This window comes from Papio anubis, chromosome 1 (genome assembly GCF_008728515.1).
Source record: "Papio anubis isolate 15944 chromosome 1, Panubis1.0, whole genome shotgun sequence".
In the NCBI taxonomy this organism is placed as follows: Eukaryota; Metazoa; Chordata; class Mammalia; order Primates; family Cercopithecidae; genus Papio; species Papio anubis.
In genome coordinates this window covers 188725067-188751126 of record NC_044976.1, presented here as the reverse complement: position 1 = coordinate 188751126, position 26060 = coordinate 188725067, and the positions used below count along the sequence as shown (strand labels likewise).

Below are 26060 nucleotides of genomic sequence, written 5' to 3'. Positions count from 1 at the left end.
CTCTGTGCAAAGATTTTTCTTCCTCGGAGCCATGATATTAACAGTGAGAAGAAATGCTGCTTAAGGCACAAGTGTGTGCATGGTAAATGTTTATTTTTTTTCATTCTCTTGATAGTAATTTAAAAATGTTATCTATGATTTTCAGCAGGCATAGTTTTTACTACTTTTTCAGTTTATTCCTTGTTTCCAGTAGTATTTATGGCTTTTTTTTTTTTTTTTTTGCTTTGACTCTTAGTCATTTTTTAAAAATTGATGAGTAAATAGTGATTTTAATACTCTTTTATGATTAACTATCACACAAAAATTGGGCTTTATGCACTGATTTTTCCTTCAACTTTTTTCTCCACACCCTGTATGTAACACAAGCTTTGTTCAAAGGAATAACTATGACAAATATGTTTAGATACGACTTGATTTATAGTTTTGGCTTGGAGTCTATGATATTGAGCCTTAGTTACCTTATCTTTCAGATAAAACTTAAATTTCTGAAGACCAATATGTTCTCAAAATGCAAGGTTTAATTATTGTAGGGAAGGTATTATTTCATATTTTAATTTATTAATACTGTAGTCATAAATGTACTTTACATTTCCCACAAACTTTCTCTTTTAAATATGCCTCATTTCCATGTTTTCTGTGAGGTGGTGTATAACAGCTCATACTGTCAATATCCAAAATATTTCTCCCTCCTTTCTTTACATATCTGTTGGGTGCCTTATGGGGAGCTCAGAGGGACATACTTGGCCACAAAGAGAGACAGTTCTGTCTTAAACAGCTTTTCCCCAGCGTCCCTTTCCAGTACAGTGCCGGGCTCATATGATGTACTCAGTAAATATTTGCCAATTTGAACTTGACATTATAAGTAATTTTATCATTTATTTCATTTCACTGTTTATTTTAGTGGTAAAGGGTATCTGGTATCTATTGATAGAATACTCTTACTTTCCAAGTTCTGAGGCCAGTCACGACCTCAAAGAAAGAAATAATCTTCAAGGCTTATTTACATCTATTCATTTGTTCGTTCATGGGAAAATTATGTATGGGAAAAATGTAAAGTGGAAGGAAAGAGGAAAATGATACCCTTCTGCTTCTTTTCTGGTATGCAGAAAATTAATCATATAATTTTTTATTGAATTTGCCTCAAAGGGTTAAATGAGAAAAAGATTGCAAGGCCATCTAACACAGTGTCTGGCACATAGTAAATGCTTCAAAAAGGTAGTTTGTTTATTTCTATGCAGTAGACTACAACCAAGGATCTCACTCCTTTACTTCTGCATGACCCACTGTCCTATTTTCTTGTTTTATCTTTTTCATTCAAGAATGATCTGTGTGTGCTTTCTTTCTGAATCTGTAAGAGGGGTTCAATGTTTAGTTACATAGTAAAGTGCAGATAAGAACCTTGGGCCAGCATTTCCCCTAAATCTATTCTATGATTTAAGACACCTTGGGGAAGGTATATATGAGCTCCTACATTAACGGATGATGATTTTTATCTTTACCAAGTGACCCACAATTTGTTACTGGTGCAATGAGTTAAGAAAATAGCATACTTTTATGACTGTCATTTCACAGTCACTCAAATCAGAACTGGAATGTCACAAAAACAACTCCCTGTTAGCCCAGAGGAAAAAAAAAAGAAAGAAAGTAAAGGGGAAATTCAGATTAGTCACAAAGAAGTTCCCCCGCCTGCCTGCAAAAGTTGCAGCGTTAAAACTGAGAGAGTCCGCTTTGCTCTTTCAATCGCCTTTTATCTCTGGCCCTGGGACCTTTGCCTATTTTCTGATTGATAGGCTTTGTTTTGCCTTTACCTCCTCCTTTGTGGGGAAAACATCAGTTTTATCCCAGGTTCCCCTTTTCCATATCTTCATTTTCCCTCTACCCAGATTGTGAAGATGGAAAGGGTCCAACCCCTGGAAGAGAATGTGGGAAATGCAGCCAGGCCAAGATTCGAGAGGAACAAGCTATTGCTGGTGGCCTCTGTAATTCAGGGACTGGGGCTGCTCCTGTGCTTCATCTACATCTGCCTGCACTTCTCTGCTCTTCAGGTAAGATGCACCACTGGGCGCTGTTTTCCCACCAGCTCGTACTGATGGCAGCTGCAACAGCCGCAAACAGTCGCTTGGAAATAATCTTATGCCAAAAGTGTTGAGTTTTTTTTTTTCCCCTCCCCACAGCAATCATAAAGTGTGGTTAAACGCCCTTCTGTCTCTCCTTTCCTTCCTTCTTTTCAGCAGTGGCAGTGGTAGGGCAGAGTGGAGGTAGGGCAGAGGCACAGCTTTTAGATCTTTTTCTTTTTCTTTGCAGTGCAAGAATCCTGGTATCCCTTTATAAGCTGTCACTTTGAAGCTTTGAGTCACTGATATACCTGGTCTACCCATTGTGATAGTAATGTGTTTGATCAGGCAATTAATATTAGAAGGAAATAAGAAAGAGACCAGTTCCACTTTCCCATAATATTCATAAACTCTATAGACCTGCAAGGTGATTTTCTTTTTAAAGAATGCTGAAGGTATCAATATTAATAGGGGAGCAATGTGTGTGTGCATGTGTGTGTGCCTACATGCTCACTCATTCACCCCAATGATTTAATCAGATATTGTTTCTCACAATCTATCTCTTCCAGTCATAACTTAAAGACATCATTTCATCTTTTTCCCACCTTATTAAATACATCATGTAGGAGGAGATTATCTTTCTAGTATTTTTCCCCATGTAATTAAAATATTTCCATTTTTCCTTCACTTTATTCTTGTTCCACACTTCTGTCTTTTGCATTATTTTTTCTTATTCACTAGTTCAGATATAAAAACATTATTAGGTATTTAAAGATGTTCTTCACTGCAGAAGATGCCACTGGAGAAAAATAAATCTATACTCTCCTCGTGTTCCTTTGTTGAGCTAGTCTGATAATCTTGTTTTCCAGCTGGTTGCTTTGGTTTAGAAATGTTTCTCCCTGATAAAGGTCAGGTAATACAAACTTTGATTTCTGATTGTCTTGTCTGAGATTAAGCACCTCCAATGAAACCAGAATGAGATGAGCAGTCTTGGCAAATGCCTGGGCTTGTTTCTGCCTACAGGAAATAGGGTTTTCAGTGCATGGAGGCTGGTAAGAGTGTGTGTGGTTATGATCACTGTACCACAGACAGTGCTTGTGTCTCCAAATTCCAGAAGTGTAGCTGGTGTCACGCTCAGGTCTGCAGACCAGTGAGCACAACAACACACTCATCTTCTCCTCATCACACCACACGGTTACGTCTTCTCGCAGAACTCTTTGGGTGAAATTAAAGTAGGCGATTCGGGGAGAGGGTGTGGGGGAAGAGTAAGGTGTCCGTGGCAGGATGCCCAAGACATCGACCGGATGCCCAAGACATCGACCGGAATTAGGCTCTTTTGAGAAGAAAACAAAGAGAGTAACCAAATATAGAACAGCTGAGTGCATTCACCAATCTGGGAGCCCTAAGAGTGCTTTTTCTAACAACCACAGTGTTACATATTTCCTTACACCATGGGATGATAAAACACAGGACACATGGCTCCATTCAAGGCTAACTGATTGCACGAGGGCTCTGAGCAGGAGACAGCAAAAGGTGAAACACAGTTGTACAGCTTGCTGGTGGTTGGGGTCACCTTGGACTATCAATATCCAGGAGATGTTGAGAAAAAGAGGGGGTCCTTTCCAACAAGCCATCCAGCAACTCTGGGACAGAAGGAAAGCTGTGGGAAGAAAAGCAGGGTGCTGGTTTCTAGGAGAGTAAACCTCATGGTGAGTGATCTCTAGGGGAGAATTAGCTTCTATAGTCCTGGCACAGAGACGGAAGCAAGACATAGGTGGTTTATTTGAGTTGTTTGCTTAAGAAACATGCTTCTGTCTACTCTGAATATAGATTTTTTGTTTGCTCAGATATTTGAAATTCTTCACTTGATGTTAATTATAAATTTTTTATTTCTAATTAGCTAATGTAATTTCTTATATTGTTATAGGATCTGGGACAGCACAATGGGTCCTCACATTTAATCTCGTGTTTATTATTTACACTTCATTATGAGAAGGATAGCATAGATGGGTTGTGTGTGTTTTCCCTAGAACCTGATAGTTTACCAAATAATGTTGGTGGCAGTGGTAGCAGCAGTGTGTGTGTGTGTGTTTGTGTGTGTATGTGTTTGTGTGTATTTGAGAGACAGAGAGAAACAGAGACAGAGAGATTGAGAGAGAGCATTGTAGAGCAGCTGTTGAAAAAGAGACATAGACTAGTAGCCATTTAAAACTCATCTACAATACTGTTTGGAATTTTGATTGAGGGATTGGGGGGTGGTGGTAGTGGTGGTGTTGGTAGTGGTGATGCAAGTCAAACCTCTATTTTATAAGACATAATGTTACAGTGATGTGTATTGGAGGTGAAATAGAGCTGAAATGCTTACCATTTACCCAGTTAAATTGGACCTCTTTTATTGCGAGAGAAAAGTTTTTGGGAAATAATTATGATTTTTCCCTTTATTTCTTAGATTTATTTTTTTAGTCTATGAAAAATTGCCTACATGAATGGCTCTATAAATACAGAGATAGCTACCAAGCTCCATTTGGCTGTCAATTTTCCTTTCAATCAAGTTTATTTAGTAACCTCTGTTTTCTCATCACTGGATTAGGTCTATCTACAAACATGAAATGCAGAATATTTTGTTTTCAAGATGCCAGAAAAAATGTTAGACCCTACCTACTCCTCATCTAATTTACTTTCCTCTTTGGGCCTTGATTTTATCATCTGTATTATGAGAAAGTAGGATCAGATGATCAATAAGATGTCTTCCAGCTCAATATCTTATGAATATATAGTTTATATGTTCATAGAATGGATATAAGGATTTGAGAAATACAAAATGTGAGTTAGTAGATTTTTGTGTTTAAGCTTATGGATTTCCTGGCTCCTAAGAAGGGATTGAGAGGAATCAAATTCGCACATTCATACTTTTCTATATTTAGGTTATATATTCTGTACATATCTAAATAACCTATTCTGGATTAGCAAAACACACTTTTTATAAAAGGGAAAGAAGTGAATGCCCTGTAAGAATATTCATGACACAAGGTATATAATTCAATGCTTCTATCACCAAAACCAATACACACTGTTTGGATATTACATTGGGATGTCCACTTAAATTGTCAGGTTTCCAGTCTTACTTGGAACTTCAGCTATGGAACAAAGTAGGAAAGGCTGACCTATAAGGTGTGAGAAACCTCATTGAAACCATTGAAACTTGGCTCTTCCAAGATTCGTATCACCTTTATCATCACCCTCAAAGATGTGAAGGCTTTTAGTCATTATTTTTTCAGCAATTCCTACCGTTAAAGGCTTACATTTTTATCACTTTTTTTCAGCTGGGAAAAACAGAAGTGGAGATACTTAGAAAAGTGGGTTGACCAGTTCTGTATCAGTGAGAGCTGGAATTATAATTCAGTTTCTTAATGACATTTTCGGCTACAACTTGGACCTTTCTTTGTATCATTTAATAAGAGAAAGAGGAGTTTGCTGAAGAAAATCTTGTTTCAGATTAGCTTAATTTAAATGTCTCCATGTAATTTAGCAAGTTTTTAGAAATTCTTTTTTAATGATAGACCTGCAAATAAGATAATTTCAAAGGAATATGAATTTGCTTTACATAAGTAAATCTTTGAGAATTAAAACATAACATCCAAAGTTGACTTGGCTTGTCATAAGGCATTTTGTGGCTTCTAAAGGAGGCATTAAACATATAGAATCATTGAATTTGGGGGCAGGTATTAGATATAGTCTATTTACAGATAAGAAAAAGAAACCTAGAGAGGGTAGGTGAACCATTCGTGATCACTTAGCTAGTTAATTCACCAGAAACTCCTGATTCCTACACTATGGTTCTTCCTATTATCAATGAAGCCATCCTTACATAGATTTTTTTCTACTGAATGTTTACTTGTGCTAGGTACTGTTTGAGGCATTGGAGATATAAACATCTATTGGAGAAGGTTTTGAACTATTTGCACTCACAGTCAAGATGCAGGGTGGGGACAAAAGAGTGACATGCTCAAGGGACAATGGGAAGATGAGAAGAGCGAGGGGCTGCCTCAGCCTTCTGGGGAGTCAGGGAAACCTGCAGTGGCAGATAATGCTTCAGCTAATACTAGAAGGAGGAGGATAAATTCTTTAAGCAGACAAGAGGATGGGAATCGGTGGGTAGGGGCGGGAGTCTTACTAGGCAGGAACAGCAAGTTTTCCTGAATAGCTCAAGTTGAGTATTCCTGTGGGAAAGTGGTGGAGATGAAGCTGAAAAGCTGGTGAGGTGGGAAGCAGTTCACAGAGGATCTTGTGAATCATGCTAAAGGAACACTCTTCATTCTCTCCTACGCCAAAGGAAATACAGGAAAAATTACCAACATTGTTAACTCTCCAAATTTTGCTTCTCTTGTGTGGTCTGTATTTTGGCAAATACAGAAAGTGAGTCTAATCCAATCAGCACTAGGGGGCACCACAGTAAAAGTAACCATTCTCTTGTGTCTGAAGACAGCTGATCCTCTTTTCCTGAAGAGTTGATTAGAAAACTTCTCAGGCAGTCAAGGGCTCATCCACATATAAGAGAATGAACAATATCAGGGGCAGCTAATATTATTCACTATTTGCACAGTGATGATATTTTCTAAATGAAGTGTTTAGATATATGTTTTGGTCCAGGTATTCAAAATAGGACAGAATAATTTGGATGGGAATGATGTGGAAAATATTGCACATTTATACACATATAGATCCAAATACACACACACAGAGGAGAGCTGGGAAACAAGCAGGAAGGCTCTAGGTATAGATCTAGGGATACAATCTCTCTGTTCCTCTTCTCTGACCTCAGTTGCTGGTTACTAGTACTGAGTAGACCCAGCCTTGTTTAGGGGCTGGCCACCTTGGCCTTCCACTTCTTCTTCTTCTTCTTCTTTTTTTTTTTAATATATATACCAATTACTTCCCTCTCAAATGGCAGCTTCTCCCACTTCAGGGATTCTCCATTCATGGAAAACGAAAGTTAATCCTTTTGCATCATTTGGGTTAGAGGAGCTACATACAGTGTTGTTGTTACTATTTAACGAGGGAAAAATAACCTAGCTGAGTTATAAGTGGCAAGGTTTATGTCTCCATAGTCACTAATGAAATACATGGTAGAGTTGGATGGAAACTGAATTTTCCAGCATCCTATGCTTTGTATATTTCGTTTGTAGTCACCCATGCTTTTGATAACCAATCTTTCAAACAAAGGCATTAAAACATTAGCTTATACAAAACGATAAGACATCAACTCAGATTTTGGAGGAGTTGTTGAAGTATAAAGGGAGTGCCCTGGGCCAGGAACCAGACGTTTTCAGTCCAGGCTTTCACCTCTTGACCCCAAGTAAATTTCTTGAAATTCCCTGGGCATCAGTTTAATCATTTCCAAGATTGGAATTTGGTTGTGGTGAGGATTAATTGATACACAGCTTTGTAAATGCTAAGATTATTATTATCATTATTCACGAACATGCTTCCATAAACATACGGCTACTAAAATGTTGACTTTGTAGTATGTGTGTGCACACATACACACACTGTAACTCAAATCTCAGAAAGCATATCATAGTTAAGGTTAACCATAACTTCATGAACCTTGATTTCCCCAGTGTAATTTTTAGGATTAAAAAAATCCACCTTGGAAGAGTCCTATTATTTTTAAACATAGATTTCTAATTAAGAGCTCATGGGTGAATTAGAGAACAAAAGAAGAATGAAGGGGAGAATTTATGAGGTTATGAAGTATGATTAGGTTCAGTATCTGTTTGCATGTGGTTCAGAGATCTAAAATTACCTACTTAGAGCACATGGCTTAGGCTATTTCCGTTTCTTCTTATTTTGATATATTTCATCCAATTCTCCAATGACTTGGCTACCAAATAAGGCAGGGAATTAGATTTATAAGAGGCATATCATCTGGTTCGCTAAATTAGAAGCATTGGGGAATATTACAGGCATAACTAAATTTTTTTTTTCAGTAGACTTTTCATTCTGAAATGCACCTTAATTTTTATAAGTTTGCCTAGCTTGATAACATGCAAATGCTATTTAAGAACACTCCGGTACTGTGAGAGACTAAATTTCTGTTGTTATAATTTGGACAGAACGATGGACAAGCAGACCTGAACTTTAATTCTTCTTACACTAATTTAATAAGAACTTGTGGTTAGAGAGCTTTCATTCCCAAAGTACTATATTGAACAGGTAGGGAAGTGAGGGCTTCGGTGAGTTTAAGTGGTGTACCCTCAGGGCTGGGCTCCCCAGCAGGCAGCCAGACCTTCATCCTAGAAAGCCAGTGAAACAGTGTCAAAGATCAGGATGGAATGACAATATTACAAAAATTATAAAGAACTCAAAACATGCATCAAAGGAAAGCATCTTAATGAGTTATAAAATAAGTTGTAAAACATGTATTTTACAGTTTTGCACACTCTATAAAAATACAGTTTTGCACACTCTATAAAAAATTCAACCATGAAGTAGTTTCTTAGGACTATTGGAACAAATTACTGCAAACTGGGTAAATTATAACAACAGAAATTTAGTCTCTCACAGTACCGGAGAACAGAAATGTGAAATTCAGGTGTCGGAATGCCATGCTCCTCTGAAGTCTCTAGAGAAGAATCTTTCCTTGCTTCTTTCTGGCTTCTGGTGGCTCCCAGCAATCCTCAGTGTTCTTTGGTTTGTAGCTGTATTGCTCCGAGCTCTGCCTCTATATTCACATGGCCTTCTTTCAAATGCGTATCTTGTGTGTCTTCTCCTTTTCTTCAAGGACACCAGTCATATTGGATTTAGGGCCTACCCTAATCCAGTTGACCTCATGTTAACTTAACTAATTACATCTACAAAGACCCTATTTCCAAATAAAGTCACATTCTGAGGTTGCACATGGACATGAATTTTGGAGGGGCACTATTCAAACTACTATAAAGCACTTATTCATTTACTTATTCAGCAATGTTTATGGAGCATCAGTTACCTGTCAGGCACTGAGGACACAAAGGTGAGCAAAATAGACATGGTCTTCCCTGCTCTCCCAGATTTTGCAACCCGGTAGGAAAACAAGGCAGCTAAACAAGCAATAGCATATGATAAGCACTGGATAACCAAGGAGGGTACGGTTCTTCAGTAAGAAGTTTCACAGAAAGCTGCCTGCCAGCTTTAATACCTAGTATATCGATTGGGATTATAAAGTGAGCATACTTGTTTTTTGCATTAGGTACTTGGTTTCACTTCCATTAATTAACAGGAAGGGTTTCGTTTAAAATGACATGGTCATCGTTGTCACCACCATAATCCTCATCCCACTGCTATTCTGTGATGATGTTACCATTCATCAGTCTCAGTTTGTATCAGAGCATAGGTTGAGGATTATTTAGCCTCCCACAGATGAGGTGAAGAGCTTCACTGCATGTACAACACTAGGGATCATCTTTTTTTAACTTTTAGTTTAGGTTCAGGGGTACATGTGCAAGCTTGTTATATAGGTAAACTGTGTGTCATAGGGGTTTGGGGTACAGATTATTTCATCACTCAGGTAATAAGCATAGTACAGGAATAACCTTTTTGTTTGTTTTTTGAGATAGAGTCTTGCTCTGTCGCCCAGGCTGGAGTTTAGCGGCACGATCTCGGCTCACCGCAAGCTCCGCCTCCCGGGTTTACGCCATTCTAGTACAGGAATAATCTTAGTTGCTCATTTACTATCAGAGGGAGCCACTTGGGGAAAAAGAGGCCTGCTGCTTTTGTTACAGCAGAGGGGTCTATTGTGTTGAAAGTGATCTTCTGTTCAGAAGGTCTTCTTATCACGCAATCCTTTGAAATCTGCCTCACTTTTGAATATTGTGATTCCCCTAATCTTTGAAATGGAAATTTTTCATTAGACAGTTTATTCCAATGATCTAAATTGAATTTAGACATTGAAATGAGAATATTAGAAGCTGAGGAAGGGAAAGAACAGTCAAGCGAAGAACCCAGGTGTGCCTAGTCCCAGTGTGATGTCTTGTTCACTCTACCAGGTTGCCTTCTCAAGACAATATTCCCTCCTTGTTATATAGCAAATTAGAAAAGGGAATGAGTGATTTCGAATAAAGAGATTGACTGCAATAATTCTGCTACTATCTTTGTATTCGAGGATGAATGGACCAATTTCTTTTTTTTCTCTTCTCTACGTTGAACTTTTATTATGACAATATACAACTGGTAATGTGCACCATGACTGAAAAGAGTTCTCATATAATTTGATTTGGTACTGGCATAAGAATAGACAGATCAACGTTTGGAATTTAGAATCCGAAACAAAACCTGCACATTTATGGTCAATTGATTTTCTTTTCTTTTTTTTTTCTTTAACTTTTATTTTAAGTTTCAGGGTACATGTGCAGGATGTGCAGGTTTGTTACATAGGTAAATGTGTGCCATGATGGCTTGCTGCACAGATCAACCCATCACCTAGGTATTAAGCCCAGCATCCATTAGCTATTTTTCCTGATTGCTCTCCCTCCCCTCACCCCTGCAACGGGCACCAGTGTGTGTTGTTCTCCTACATGTGTTCTCATTGTTCAGCTCCCACTTATAAGTGGGAACACGCAGTGTTTTTCTGTTCCTGTGTTAGTTTGCTGAGGCTAATGGCTTCTAGATCCATCCATGTCCCTGCCAAGGACATGATCTTATTCCTTTTGATGGCTGCACAGTATTCCATTGCGTGGTGTATATGTACCACATTTTCTTTCTCCAATATGTCATTGATGGGCATTTGGGTTGATTCCATGTCTTTGTTACTGTGAATAATGCTGCAATAAACGTGTGTGCATGTATCTTTAGAATAGAATGATTTATATTCCTTTGGGTATATACCCAGTAATGGGATTTCTGGGTCAAATGGTGTTTATGCTTTTAGATCTTTGGGGAATTGCCACACTGTCTTCTACTGTCTTCCACAATGGTTGAACTAATTTACATTCCCACCAGCAGTGTAAAAGTGTTCCTTTTTCTCTCCAACCTCACCAGCATCTGTTGCTTCTTGACTTTTTAATAATGGCCCTTCTGACTAGAGTAGGCCAATTTCTAAAATCTTGAGCAATGTATAGTGTTGACTAGAGCCAATGTCAGATATTATGTGATCTTGTAGCTGATGAAGGTCCAGGTATGTCCTGAGGGGCTAAGTTCCACCTTAGTTCAACATTTATTTACTAAGTGCCATTATGTTTGAGATGTGGTAGGAGGTATGGCAATGCAGTGGGTACCTTGCAAACCTACTACTCTAGTTGCTTAGACACTAAGCTGATCTGAGGATATTACAGTAGAGACTTACAAATCACTAAGGTGGGGACAGGAGTTCTCAGAAATGTTTTAGTAAATCCCTCTGTCAGTGTACTTTGAGTGCTTCCTCAGTTGTATGTGGGAAGGGAAACCAAGATATAAGAAAATCTTCCCTCTGACGATATGAAGAGTTGGTGCATTAGGTCAATCACATAATTTAATGTCACATGGATGCTTTTGGTTGATTTGATTGTTTACCTAAATATAGGACTTTTCTCTCAGGAATCTGTCAGTTGCTAATTGTATTAGGGACAATAAAAGCACAGTTCATGCTCTCTCTGAAACAGAGAGGAGGGAGGCTTCTCTGCGGGGAAACTCACAGCCTTTACTTAGCAGACTTGATGAGAAGAGTGGAAGTGGTTAGAGAGAGAGGAGGCTATACACAGGATGTATAGTGGGGAGGAAGGTGGAGGTTAAGAGAGAGATGACCGGGAAAATATGCTGGCAAAGATGGTAAGGGTTGGGCATGGAGAAAAAGAAGGCTTTGAATGGTAGTTAAAATAGCTTCTCTTTGTGTTCATTAAATCCCAATAAACGCTTTATTCAACAAGGTTTTCAAAGCCACACATCTTTGTCTCTAAGAAACATAACTTTTGGGATAAATCTTTCTGAATATGGGAAACTCCTTCACCAAAGAATCAGTTTTTCCCATTTTTCCTACTCCTCTCTCTAGGTGGAATTCTGAACTTCCCTGATCAGAAGTCAGGGCTCATCTTTTTGTAAGGGGGCTACTTCCACTGAGAATAGACCACGTCTGTCAGATGAGGATCTATCTTCTCAGTCTACTATGGTGGCTAAGTGTGAAAAATTCTCCCTTCCTCTTCTGAGGCCCCTTGAGACATATCCTGAAAGCTTGTGAGGTCATACTTTCATGATCTCTCAGATCTCCTCTGGTTGACATGAAGCCCAAGGTGCAGGGAGGAGAGGTTCATGTCCAGTGGTGGTGGTTTGGTGAACTGGGGAGTCCCCACCCCGGATCTGTTTCCCCACCACCCTCTACTAGCCCACATCCCACTGCCGCCCTCCACCAAGACCTTGACATTGTGGCCTTGTACCAAGCGAGGAATGGCAAGGTCCACATAGTGAGTGCAGGGCCCACTTCCTGATTTCATGCGTGGTGAGTATCATTTGCTCCTGCCACAGATACCCTTCACCAGGACAAATGTCAAATGAGTTTAAGGTCAACAGTCCCATGCCACATCCTAGTGAGTCAGAGTTAGAGGTACACACTCTTCAAAGATGAGCTCTTGAAACAAGTGTCACTTTCTTGGGAACACAGCACAGGCTACTGAATAAATGCCAGATATCAGACACTTTCCACCTTTGTTCTTGGACAAGCCAGTGCTAAAAGCGCTGAAGGAGGCCAAGAAAGAACCTAATTCTAACTCTTCTTTGTTACACCTGCATGAGGAGCCTACTTTGTATTTGCCCATGGGCCTGCAGTTCCTTGCCATGACAGTTTTACCTAATCAGAGCTGAGCTAATAATTTTGGCAACCTGAACTACATAGACAACCCTGCAACATTGGTTGAGGAGCTCTTTCTAGAGGAGGATTTCTAGATATTTTGATATATATCTGTGTATTTTGACAACTATTCAAAAATTAATATTTAATCTTATTCAGTATTGATGATGAAAGTAATTCAAATTAATTTAGGACCCTCAGATAAATGCTTTTTTTGGTGTTCTTTACTCTTATGATAGTGTAGGATAAAGAGAAGGGATGTTATCATGAACTTGGGATTCAACTGATCTCAAATGAATACATGTTTATTCCTGAGCAAGTTCTTAACAGCACTAATTTTTATTTTCCTATCTGTAAAACATGGGTCATTATTTTTTCTACATTGTAATGTTATTTTGAGCAGCAAATGGGATAATACATTTGAAACAGTGCATAGCACGTTGTAAGTGCTCAGTAAAGTTTTATTTATTCTTTTCCTTTTTGTTTTTTGAGACAAGTTATCTCTGTCATGCAGTGACATGATGGTGTCTCCCTGCCACCTCAATCTCCTGGGCTCAAGCGATCCTCCCACCTTAGCTTCCCAAGTAGCTGGGACCACAGGGGTGTACCACCATGTCCAGCTATTTTTTAAAAATTATTTTTGATATTTTTGTAGAGATGGGGTTTCACCATGTTGTCCAGGCTGGTCTTGTACTCCTGAGTGCAAGCGATCAGCCTGGTTTGACCTCCCAAAGTGCTGGGATTACAGGTGTGAGCCACCACACCAGGCCCTTTTTCTTGAATGCACAAAGGATGGTCTCATTTCTAGACCTTTCTTCTTACTATTAATAATTGTAGAATATCTTTTGCTTATCTGGGTCTTCTCTGTCTTTCAAGGCCTAAGTCCAGGTCTTTCCTCCTTGTGCTGTCAAAGCCTACAATGATTTTTGTGTTCTTTGAAACCTTATGACTTACATTGCCTGTAGGTATTTACTAAAGGTTTTATGTGTACAGGGACAATTTTCCCAACTGGCATAGAAGTTCATCAAAAGTAAGGATTATATGTTCTATCCCCTCATGTTTCAAGAGTTGAGTGTAATAATTGCTGCACAGCAAGTACTCAATAATTGCTGATACTATTTTTAACCAAACTACCAAATAATATGACAATCACTTTATTCATTCAAGTACTGAATAACACCTACAGCAGAGAAAAAATTTCTTGAGCACCAGCTTTCAGATAGGCATACTTTTTGCACAGGGTGTGGTTGAAGATAAATTCTCTGGATTTAGACTTTTGGAAGTTCATAGTTAACAGCAGTGATTTTTAAATCTGAACCTTGGTTATTTGTAAAAATGAAGATTCCTGGATCTACCCAGACCTTTTGAATTAGAGTCTTTGTGAATAATCTGACCATCTGCACTTAAAACAACAACAACAACAACAAAAACAACAGCAACAACATATTTTGGTAGTGATTCTAATGCACAAATTTAGAGTTTAAGAACCACTGGGCTGGTAACCTTCCTGTTGCGTTATCAGCTGCTACCAGACATGACGCTTGTACATTACATTATTCAGTCATTTGGTCAAATAGCCCATATTTGCCAAGTGGGTACTTGATTGTTCCTTTTTTTTTTTTTTTTTTTGCTTCACTTATGGGAGCTCTGAAACCCAAGAAGGAAGCCTGGAGTGTGGGGTCTCCCTTTTCTTTCTCGTGATGAGGTCATTGCCAATCATCTGTATGGCAACTTCTTCTTTTCTCTAAGATTGCTATTAAAGTGGACACAAGGAATGGAATATTAAAATCTTCATAGAATGTTTTTCTTGCTTCAAATTTGCATGGGAGAAAAATAGTACTTGTGTGGTATAATAAAAATTATACTGAAATTGAAGGGCATGCATCAAATCTCTTCACTTCTGTGAGCCTTAATTTCTTCATATGCAAAATACAATGTTCAACTAGAATATGACCTCTTTTGCATTTTTCCCATGCTTCGAAGACCATTCAAAATTCAGGGATATACTTCAAATCTGGCATGGATACTTATGAGCATTTACATTTCATCCTTGAGTATGGTGTGGACTCTTCAGATCTTCCAGATGGAAGAAACTTTATTCTATAGACTGTGCTTAGATGGAAGCCCCCTGGTCCTTTGATATTTTCTGTTTTCTTTGAGCATGTGGAGAAGATTGGGGGATTTTGCTTTTCTTGATATACAAAATACTAAGTCTGCATGTGTGGGTAGACCAAATGTCTTCTGATTGTTTTCTGTCAGCCTTTCGCATGAAACCCAAATTCTTTTGTATTGTTTCTCTGAGGTACAGAGAGTCAGAGCACTGATATGATAACTTTGTTAGTCTTTGTTTTTTTCTTTAATCCATTCCTTTGTTCTGTTGTCATATATTAAGTTTATGTAGTATTATGTAGAATAAATTATGAACATGACATGGATATTATTTTCCACGTGCATCCAAGAATAATTGCTGATGTTTATTAACTTCTTGCAATGTTCCATGCCAGATCCTGATCACTGACATATATTATTTCATTCAAACTTTACATTTCTCTGATATACAGATTTTTACTATCTCAATTTTACAGATTAAGAAACAATATCAGAAAGATGAATGCAGTTTTCCCAAGGTCACACAGCTAAGTAGTCTTGAGTAGAGGAGATAAGACTTGTATTCACTAGCAGTATAATAAGTCAATAGAGTGTTTTTTTAATATTGGGGTTAACTGTCAGTGTTGTACATTCTGTGGGTTTTGACAAATGTATATAATGACATGTATTCACCATTACAGAATCATACAGGATACTTTCACTACCCTAAAAAATACCCTGTGCCCTACCTGTTTATTACTCCCCCACTCCTAACCCCTGGCACCCACTGATCTTTTTAATCTCCATAGTTTTGCTTTTTCCAGAATGTCATATAGTTAGGTCATTCAGTACATACTGTTTTCAGATTGGCTTCTCTTGTATAATAATACGCATTTAAGATTCCTCCATGTCTTTTCACAGCTTGATAGTTCATTTATTTTTAGTGCTGAATAATGTTCCATTGTATGGTTGTATCAGTTTATTTATCCATTCACCTACTGAAGGACATTTTGGCTGCTTCCAAGTTTTGACAATTATGAACAAAGCTTCTATAAACTGCTGTGTGAATGAGTGACTTTAAATACTTGTATGGGAATACAGAAACTGAAACTCAAGGATTTGATTTAGGCCTTGAAGATGGTAAGATTTTAATGGGCAGAGACAGATGGAGGGACATACTGGAGGAGTGGTGGGATCTCGGCTCACTGCAACCTCTGTCTCCTGGGTCCAAGCGATTCTTCCCCAGTAGCTAAGACTACAGGTGCATGCCACCACGCCTTGCTAATTTTTGTATTTTTTATAGAGATGGGCTTTTGCCATGTTGGCCAGTCTGGTCTCAAACTCCTGATCTCATGTGATCTGCCTGCCTCGGCCTCCCAAAGTGCTGGGATTACAAGTGTGAGCCACTGCACCTGGCCTACTTTTTAAAAATGCTTACCATGTACCATGTGCTGGCAAACTGCTGGATGCTTTAAGTTATCCTATCTAAACTTGGGGTTCATCTTCTGGAAAGTTCCACCAACAGTATTATGTCTTATTTTCACATGTATAAAGGCTAAAGCTAAGAAATGCTACAACGTTTCCAAATTCAAAGAACCAGAAAAGTCACAGTTTGAACTAAATCTGACTCCAAAATCTATGCTCTTTGTGCCATCCTACCAGGCTGCCTACCCAAGTGCAAGGAGATCAGAACAAATAGCTAGATAGACATTAGACACAGAAAGGATATATGTGGCACTAAGGCTTGACAATGAGGTTGGAGCCAGGCTCTTCAGCACTTTGACTTGGGCACTGTGGGGGTGTCTCTGGGTACTGGGGTAGTCAGCATGAGGTCATCAGGTATGGAGGATGAGGGGGAAGATGGTTGGAAGACCAATGAACAAGAGGAAGGATCATCTTCTTCTACTTCACAACATTGCCTAAACTTGATGGTATCGATGTTAGTAAGAGACTTCTGAGGATATGCAAACTTCTACCCCTACATGACCTTCAGGAGAAGGAACAGGATGCCTGAGTCTGGAGTTTCAGTAGATCAGCTTCCTCCAGGTTGATCTACTGGAAGTCTAGACTCCAACACGGAGGATGTCACATGTGCTTTACTCACTCACTGCCTGTCAGCATCATGGTCTCAGAGAATGTTTGGTCACCACCACCCTTACTTCATCAGGGCACTTCAAAAGTTGGAACATTCCTTAAGTTGCAGGATATTTTTGGAGATCTTTGCAAAGTCAGTCAAAATAATCAAATCACAAGAGCTTTTAGATCAGGGAGTGAAAGTAAATTTGAGAATGAGGAAGCTTTAGGTTTTTTTCTTTTTTATTAAATTAAAGTCGCAACTTTTAAAATCTAAATCATGGAAAGCTAGTGCTGAAAGGAATGCCCCTGATCTTCTAGTGACTTTTAAAGATGAGAAACTGCCATCTAAGGAGATTATGAAACTTGCTTAAGTTGGCACAGTGCCTGCCTGCCTGGCATTAGCACTCTGTCACTGCACGCTGAGGCCTGTGCTGTTGTGCTACTCCACAGATGGCTTCTTTCTGACATTTAGCACGTGGCAATTCATGCTGGCACTAACTAGCCCAGAGAGCAGTGGAAACATTTATTTACCCAGGGAACTATGGTGGTAGGGTACTTTGCTGTCTGACAGGTTTTCTTCCAGAGCATTGCCCTTAAGCACGAAGGACACTAATTAGCCATCATGCCATGAACAGTACACAGAAGCGGGAGAGCTAAAGACTTCTGCTTCTACCCAAGTCAGCGCCTCTCTCCATGTGCTCAGCACATTGAACTCATATTGTTCCTGCAGCCCAGTTCCTGGCAGGGCTCAGAATGGCTCTGCATTCTTCTTATGCTGCCTGTTGGTTTTAGCTTGGTAAGGCTTGTGATTATGCTTATAACAGAAGTAGGGAATTCCTCGTCTGTGTGGGCAGGTGCCAGTGGAATATGCTTGACTAAAGCTGCTAGTGTGCCAGGAGAGTGGGAAACAGGAATTCCACTACCCAGGGCATGAAAACAAATCTGTCTCCTCATTTTTGATTAGGACGTCATGCCAAAATAACCTTGTGGGAAGAGCCGTTGTTCTTGGCAGGCATAATACATGTTTTTTTTGAGATGGAGTCTCACTCTGTCGCTCAGGCTGAAGTGCAGTGGTGCGATCTTGGCTCACTGTAACCTGTGCCTCCCAGGTTTCAGTGATTCTCCTGCCTCAGCTTCCCAAGTAGCTGGGATTATAGGCATGTGCCACCATGCCTAGATAATTTTTTTTTTTTTTTTTTTTTTAGTAGAGATAGGGTTTCACCATGTTGGCCAGGCTGGTCTTGAACTCCTGATCTCAGCTGATCTGCCCACCTTGGCCTCCCAAAGTGCTGGGATTACAGGCATGAGCCACCGTGCCCAGCAGACATTTTTTTCTATTTTCTTTTTTAGTAGGTAATACAAACATATGGCACAACATTTTTAAAAAAATTAGACCATGAAAAGTAAAGGTCAATCCTACTCCTGACCTCAGGCTTCCAATTTTTTTCTTCAGGGACAACATTTGCAACTAGTGTCTTGTGTATTCTTTCAGATACATTAATATACTGTATATTCTTACAGTGCCCATACAGGTGTTATTATTATTATTTAACACAAATGGCAATAGACTTTATGTATAATTCTGTCCATCCCCCCACTTTTTTTTTACTTAAGAGATCTTGGAGTTGGCTCCATATTGAACTTCTTTGTTCTTTTAACCACAAAAGTACTATAAACGTTTTATCTATCAGGATTCCTCTCTTCACTGTTTTACTTCTCTTTTTGCAATGAGTACTGACTTAATTCAAGTTAGGTTTTGTAAGCTGTTGAAGAGAAAGATCCAATGTTTAAAAAAGCTACACCAAATATATTAAGATCTGATGGATTGGGACAGTTTTTATTGCCTTTGTCTGCTGAAAATAGGATGCTTTTATTCCTGCATTAAAGTGAAAGACCAAACATGCCGGAAGCTTCCAGAACTCACTCCCAGTGCATTCTGGGAGTCTGTGGCCATGATGTATTGATTGAACACAGCATTCTCCATGAGGGAATCTCTACAACTGAATGGGTTTCTTAACACTATGACTATAGTGCTGCGTTATCCAAAATGGGAAATTGGGGCACAGTGAGACAAAACAGTATACCAAAGAAGAGTTTGGCAGAGATGTGGACAGATCTCAGACGCTTGCATGAAAGAGCACAATAGTCCTAATTTATCTTAAGAGATGTTATGGAAAAGCAAGGGGGCAGGTGGAAGTCTAGGTCCAGTCTTCATAGAAAAAGTCAGGGCCAGGCATGGCAGCTCACGCCTGTAATTCCAGCACTTTGGGAGGTTGGGTGAGAGGATTGCTTGAGGTCAGGAGTTTGAGACCGGCCTGGGCAATACGCAAAACCCCATTTCCATCCCTACCCCCAAAACTCCAAAAAACAAAAATTAATCAGGTGTGGTGGTACGTGTCTATAGTCCCAGCTACTCAGCAGACTGAGGTGGGAGGATCACTGAGCCCAGGGAGGTCAAGGCTGCAGTGAGCCATGATTGTGTCACTGCACTCCAGTCTGGGTGTCAGAATGAGACCCTGACTCAAAAAAAAAAAAAAAAAAAAAAAAAAGGAAAGTGTTTTTTTTTTTTTCAGGCTACTTCATTTCTGCTTCGCTGTTCCTTTGAATATGACTTGCGAGTTTCATTTGTTCATGTTTTTTTCCTAAAAATATGTCTTTCTTCCTCCCTCAGGTGTCACATCAGTATCCTCGAATTCAAAGTATCAAAGTACAATTTACTGGTAAGTGTTGTCAGAAGTTTAATTGATTCATATTTTTGAAAGAATCTTCTCTTCAGTCTCTTAATTTCCTCTAGAACACAAGATCTCTCCTTTTCCTTAGGGAAGGAATTAAATTCCAATTAAATCCCAGAATTGTTGTAGCCTGCATATTATTTTCATTAGGGATACAGGTGTATAAAGAGAAAAGGGGATTAATTATTCATCAAATATGTGTTTGTCTCTGTACTAATCACTTTATGTTCCTCATTTAATCCTCCACGGAAACTTCTGGGTAGAAATTATTTCCATTTCTTAGTTAGGGAAACTAAGGCTTTACTTCTTACAAGTCTGTCTGACTGTAAGACACATTATTACCTGCTAATTGTATTCTGGGAGTTTACCTTAATGAAAGTTGGGGGAAGCCCTTGATAGAATAAAAACTTTGACTCCAGAGAGAAGATTGTTTGGGTCCATGATTAACACTAGCATAACCCCTAGTGGTTTCCACATGAATATTCATTTTTTAGTTAAGTTCTCCTGAGCCTGAGGGAAGGGGAGTATTTCTTGCCTTCCATAAGTGGTCCCCATTTTCAGTTCAAAGTACGTCCCTCTGCACTGGTACAAAGCAAGAATTACTGAATTGTGACTAGCAGTGGGGACCTATTCTTTTGCTTAACGAAGGAACATGGACCAGAACAGGGTGTGTCCAAGATGTGGTTACTTGGCTATTCAGGATGATTTTAGTGCTAATATGGAAATAAAAGAAGTTCAGGCTTTTTGGCTTGCACTTGGGATGGCCCTGCACAAAACAACTTAATCTATCACTGCCTCCTACTCCTCTTCCTCCTTTTCTTTCTCCTGTGGCAGTGACTCTTCCCAAAGTACCTTCCGGGAAAAACTAGCAATAAGAGGTAGAGAAGAGAAATAAGTATGTGCCCTTGAGCTCTTCCACCTGCAGCTTTGAGAGGCCACCCTGAATCCACAGATATGCTGTGCACAGCTGCATTATTAAGCTTAAGCGACTGCTAACAAAGGCCGCTAGTAACTGCTGTGGATGGGTCCAATGTCTGGGGCATGTGGAAAATTTGCATTTCATGGTCAGATGACAGAAAGACAACAGTTGAAAACAATTGCTTTGAATCAAGCTTCAGAGTATGCGTAGCGTGCACGGCTAAGGCATGGGGCACTACTGCCACCCTTTGCCCATAGTTCATCCACTGAGCAAGAAAGGAGGCACTGAAGTGGCCAATCCATCCCTGTTCTGAAAAATTAGGGAAACCCTGAAGCCACCTGTCCTGCCATAGGTGCTTTGTGACAATTTCTGTAATCTCTCAGCTCCTGAATCTCAGCCCCATCTGAGACTCTCTTGGCCACTAGTGTTAGCATTGCCCCTTCTTCCATTCCACAGGTAAAGCAGTTTCCACCCCGCAGGTAGAAACACAGTGCTCTCCTGCTTTTACTCTTTTCTTTTCTTTCTTTCTTTCTTTTTTTTTTTTTTGAGACAGAGACTTACTCTGTTACCCAGGCTGGAGTGCAGTGGCGCGATCTCAGCTCGCTGCTTTTAATTTTTGAAAATCTCTCCCTATCACTTTCTCTTCATCTGATTGCAGATGTACTAGAAGGTTGTTACCCAATTCTATGCTTAGGAATTAATTAACATTTTTCCCCCCTATCTTTCCTAGAATATAAGAAGGAGGAGGGTTTCATCCTCACTTCACAAAAGGAGGATGAAATCATGAAGGTGCAGAACAACTCAGTTATCATCAACTGTGATGGGTTTTATCTCATCTCCCTGAAGGGCTACTTCTCCCAGGAAGTCAACATCAGCCTTCATTACCAGAAGGATGAGGAGCCCCTCTTCCAACTGAAGAAGGTCAGGTCTGTCAACTCCTTGATGGTGGCTTCTCTGACTTACAAAGACAAAGTCTACTTGAATGTGACCACTGACAATACCTCCCTGGACGACTTCCATGTGAATGGTGGAGAACTGATTCTTATCCATCAAAATCCTGGTGAATTCTGCGTCCTCTGAGGGGCTGATGGCAACGTCTAAAACCAGGCACCAGCATGAACACCAAGTTGGGGGTGGACAGGACATGGATTCTTCATTGCAAGTGAAGGAGCCTCCCAGCTCAGCCACGTGGGATGTGACAAGAAGCAGATCCCGGCCCTCCCGCCCCCACCCCTCAGGGATATTTAAAACTTATTTTATATACCGCTTAATCTTATTTATCCTTATATTTTCTAAATTGCCTAGCCCTCACACCCCAAGATTGCCTTGAGCCTACTAGGCACCTTTGTGAGAAAGAAAAAATAGATGCCTCTTCTTCAAGACGCATTGTTTCTATTGGTCAGGCAATTGTCATAATAAACTTATGTCACTGAAAACGGTACCTGACTACCATTTGCTGGAAATCTGACATGTGTGTGGCATTATCAAAATGAAGAGGAGCAAGGAGTGAAGGAGTGGGATTATGAATCTGCCAAAGGTGGTATGAACCAACCCCTGGAAGCCAAAGCGGCCTCTCCAAGGTTAAATTGGTTTCAGTTTGCATATTGCCTAAATTTAAACTTTTTCGTTTGGTGGGGGTTCAAAAGAAGAATCAGCTTGTGAAAAATCAGGACTTGAAGAGAGCCGTCTAAGAAATACCACGAGCTTTTTTTCTTTACCATTTTGCTTTCCCAGCCTCCAAACATAGTTAATAGAAATTTCCCTTCAAAGAACTGTCCGGGGATGTGATGCTGTGAAGAATCTAATCAGTGACTTGAGAGATTTTCTTCTATACAGGGAGAGTGAGCTAACTTATTGTGAAGGGTTAACTTTACTGTACAGGATAGCAGGGAACTGGACATCTCAGGGTAAAAGTCAGTACAGATTTTAATAGTCTGGGGAGGAAAACACATTCTTTGCCACAGACAGGCAAAGCAACACATGCTCATCCTCCTGCCTATGCTGAGATACACACTCAGCTCCATGTCTTTTACACACATACACATTGCTGGTTTCAAGAAATGAGGTGATCTTATTATCAAATTCAATTTGATATCAAATGTCAAATAGCACTAAGAAGTTATTGTGCCTTATGAAAAATAATGATCTCTGTCTAGAAATACCATAGACCACATACAGTCTCACATTGATAACTGAAACTAGAAGGGTCTATAATCAGCCAATGCCAGGGCTTCAATGGACTAGGATCCCCTTATGTTTAGTTGAAATGTCCCCTTGACTTGATATAATGTGTTATGCTTATGACGCTGTGGATAATCTGATTTTTCATGTCAACTTTCCAGATGATTTGCAACTTCTCTGTGCCAAAACTTTTACAAACATAAATTTTTGAGATATATATATTTAAATTGTAGCAAATGTTTCCCTGACATTTTAAATAGAGGATACAACATATCACAGAATCTTTCTGGATGATTCTGTGTTATCAAGGACTTGTACTGTGCTACAATTGTCTCTAGAATCTCCAGAAAGGTGGAGGGCTGTTCGCCCTTACACTAAACGGTCTCAGTTGGATTTTTTTTTCCCCCTGTTTTCTATTTCCTCTTAAGTATATCTTCAACTATATTCCCATCCCTCTATTTTAATCTGTTATGAAGGAAGGTAAATAAAATGATAAATAGAAGAAATTGTATGTAAGGTAAGAGGAATCAAGTTCTGAGTGACTGCCAGGGCACTCACAGAATTATAATCATAGCTAAATATCTATGGAGGGCCTACTGTGGACCAGGCACTGGGCTAAATACTTACATTTACAAGAATCATTCCGAGACAGATATTCAGTGATATCTGGCTTCACTACTCAGAAGATTGTGTGTGTGTGTGTGTGTGTGTGTGTGTGTGTGTGTGTGTGTAGTTCACTTTTTGTTATTGACAATGTTCCGCAAAATTGCAGTTACTCAGTGAGTTATATCCAACAAAGTAAATGTTTATGACTATAGGTAATATTTAAGAAAATGCCTGGTTCATTTTTTAAGTTTGGAATTTTTGTCTATATTTCTCATGGATGTGCAGTGCACATGCCAGGCCTAAATATAATTGTCGTGTGCGTTGTTTGTGCTTGACGTCATGGTCCCCTCTCATAGGTGCTCACTCCCTTTGGGTGCACCTGGCCGGCTCTTCCCATGCTGGCCTCTTCAACCACACAGGGATATTTCTGCTATGCACCAGCCTCACTCTACCTTCCTTCTATCAAAAATATGTGTTGTGTGTCTCAGTCCTTTTAAGTCATGTCCTTCACAGGGAGAATTACCCCTTCTATATACACGGCAGAGTTTTGTGGAAAGAGAATTGAAAAGTCACAAGATCAGAATTTTAAATTTGACTTAGCCACTAACTAGCCAAGTAACCTTGGGAAAGTCATTTCCCATTTCTGGGTCTTGCTTTTCTTTCGGTTGAATGAGAGGAATGTTAAATATCTAATAGTTTAGAATCTTATGCTTACAGTGTTAGCTGTGAATGCACATATTAAATGTCTATGTTCTTGTTGCTATGAGTCAAGGAGTGTAACCTTCTCCTTTACTATGTTGAATGTATTTTTTTCCGGACAAGCTTAGATCTTCCCTCAGACATCTTTGTGAGTCCTTCAAGAGCAGTTATCAATTGTTACTTAGAGATTTTCTATTTAGAAAATGCTTAAGGGATTCCAATCCCAATCCAAATCATAATTTGTTCTTAAGTATACTGGGCAGGTCCCCTATTTTAAGCCATAATTTTGTATTTAGTGCTTTCCTGGCTCTCAGAGAGTATTAATATTGATATTAATAATATAGTTAATAGTAATATTGCTATTTACATGGAAACAAATAAAAGATCTCAGAATTCACTACTGGTTAGAGTGTTGGAGTGTTCATTTATCCTGCTTTTCTCCATGTTCTGATTAGCTCAGCCTCTGAAGAGGGGAGGACGGGGCAAGCTTTCCAGTTTCCTACTTGCCTCCAGTTTTAGCCATCAGAGACACATCTGAGGGATGGTTGAGGTGGCAGAGCTCATCTTTGTTTTTGAGAAGATGCTCACTGGAAGTCCTTAGAGTCCCTTTTCATAGTTTAAGAGACTGATTTAAATAGTGTTCTACCAAGTACTGTTTTTCCTTTCCTCAGAACCTCATTTCTAACCCTGGATGATTTCTTATGTCCTCGCTCCTTAGTAGTAATTACATCTGCTGTCTCAATAAGAGGTCAAAACTATTAATGAGTTTGTGTAGCATAGTCTGGCCACAGTGATCTCTGTGCTACTTTTGATGGTGCTGATGTTGCTGTCCTCCCTAAAACACTTCTATTCCCTGGCTCTTTTGACCTCACCCTTTTCTGGTCTTCTCTTTCTCTCTCTGTTCTCTGCCTTTCTTAGTCTTCATCACCCCTCCTCTTTCTCTGCCCACCCCTTTAATGCTGTTGTACTACAGGACTCTACTCTCAGCCCTATTCTTTCTTTACATTAGAAACTGCAATCTGGTAGCCAATAAGCCACAGTCTAGCCTATGTATGTGTTTCACCTGCTTGTTAAGTTGAATTTAGTAGCTGACATTTAAATATCGGGAAATTTTTGGTCTTTTTTGATAACAAAACCAAAAACAGAAACAGGAGATCTGGTGATGCTGGGCCCAATTTTGGCATGGTGGCAACCTTCTCAGAGTGGCAACTTCCTTCTTTAAGGAGACTCCATGCTCTCTGTTTCTCCATCACCCACACAATATGCAAATGTACTTACACCAACTCACTGCTGAAGGCCTTAAGGCATTTGAGTTGTGGTCTCTACTCTATACCCTTTCCAATCTCATTGATTCTTGTGCCTTCAATCACTGCTCCCACATCAGCAATACCTAAGACCATTTTTCAGCCCAGATGTCTTCTACTCCAGTGCCTCATTTGTGTAATCACTTGTGTTATTAGTAATAAAATATCATTTACTGAGTTCTTTCCCTGTACCAGGCATCATATTAGCCATTTATATAAATTGTTATTTCTATTGTCTCAACAATTCTGTGAGGTAAGTGGTATAATTCCTATTTTACATGTGAAAACTTGAGACTCTGAGAGATGAACTTGTCTAAATGCATGCAGCTACTAAATGGTGGGGCTTAGATTCAAGATCAAGGGTAGTTAACACCTAAGACCACACTTTTAACCACTGCTACCCTGCCTCTAGGCAGCTCTGTATGGATATAATGGGCTCCTCTACTTAGTATGCTCAAAATAGAACATTCTATCCTCCTTGGCAAGTCCCTCTTCCTGGTTCATGATGTTGGATAAAGGCATAAACATGTTTCCATTTTTCATTTTGGCCCAATTTGTAAAAATACCTTTTCAATTTATGAAAATCTCATTTACTATTATAAAACC

The 26060-nt window shown here is 39.4% G+C and overlaps 1 protein-coding gene across 3 annotated transcripts; it reads left to right on the top strand.

The window, feature by feature from the left end:
• The first annotated feature begins 246 nt into the window (after positions 1 to 246).
• Positions 247 to 24550, top strand: TNFSF4 (TNF superfamily member 4). Of its 3 annotated transcripts, none has more exons than XM_031658591.1 (3): positions 247 to 2045; positions 19685 to 19733; positions 21395 to 24550. In XM_031658591.1, the coding sequence occupies exons 1-3, from the start codon at positions 1893 to 1895 to the stop codon at positions 21742 to 21744; spliced, it is 552 nt and encodes a 183-aa protein (XP_031514451.1). In that variant the 5' UTR covers positions 247 to 1892; the 3' UTR covers positions 21745 to 24550. The 3 variants fall into 3 exon arrangements, with proteins under 3 accessions (XP_031514451.1, XP_009192595.1, XP_009192607.1); XM_009194331.4 differs by lacking the exon at positions 247 to 2045 and adding an exon at positions 2079 to 3587; XM_009194343.3 differs by lacking the exon at positions 247 to 2045 and adding an exon at positions 3350 to 3763.
• The last annotated feature ends 1510 nt before the right edge of the window (positions 24551 to 26060 follow it).

Coding starts and splice junctions, on each gene's coding strand:
- TNFSF4 (XM_009194331.4), top strand. CDS start 3,339: ATGCCCAAGACATCGACCGGATGCCCAAGACATCGACCGGAATTAGGC. Junction 3,588..19,684: donor TGAGCAGGAGACAGCAAAAG/GTGAAACACAGT, acceptor TTCCTCCCTCAG/GTGTCACATCAGTATCCTCG. Junction 19,734..21,394: donor TATCAAAGTACAATTTACTG/GTAAGTGTTGTC, acceptor TATCTTTCCTAG/AATATAAGAAGGAGGAGGGT.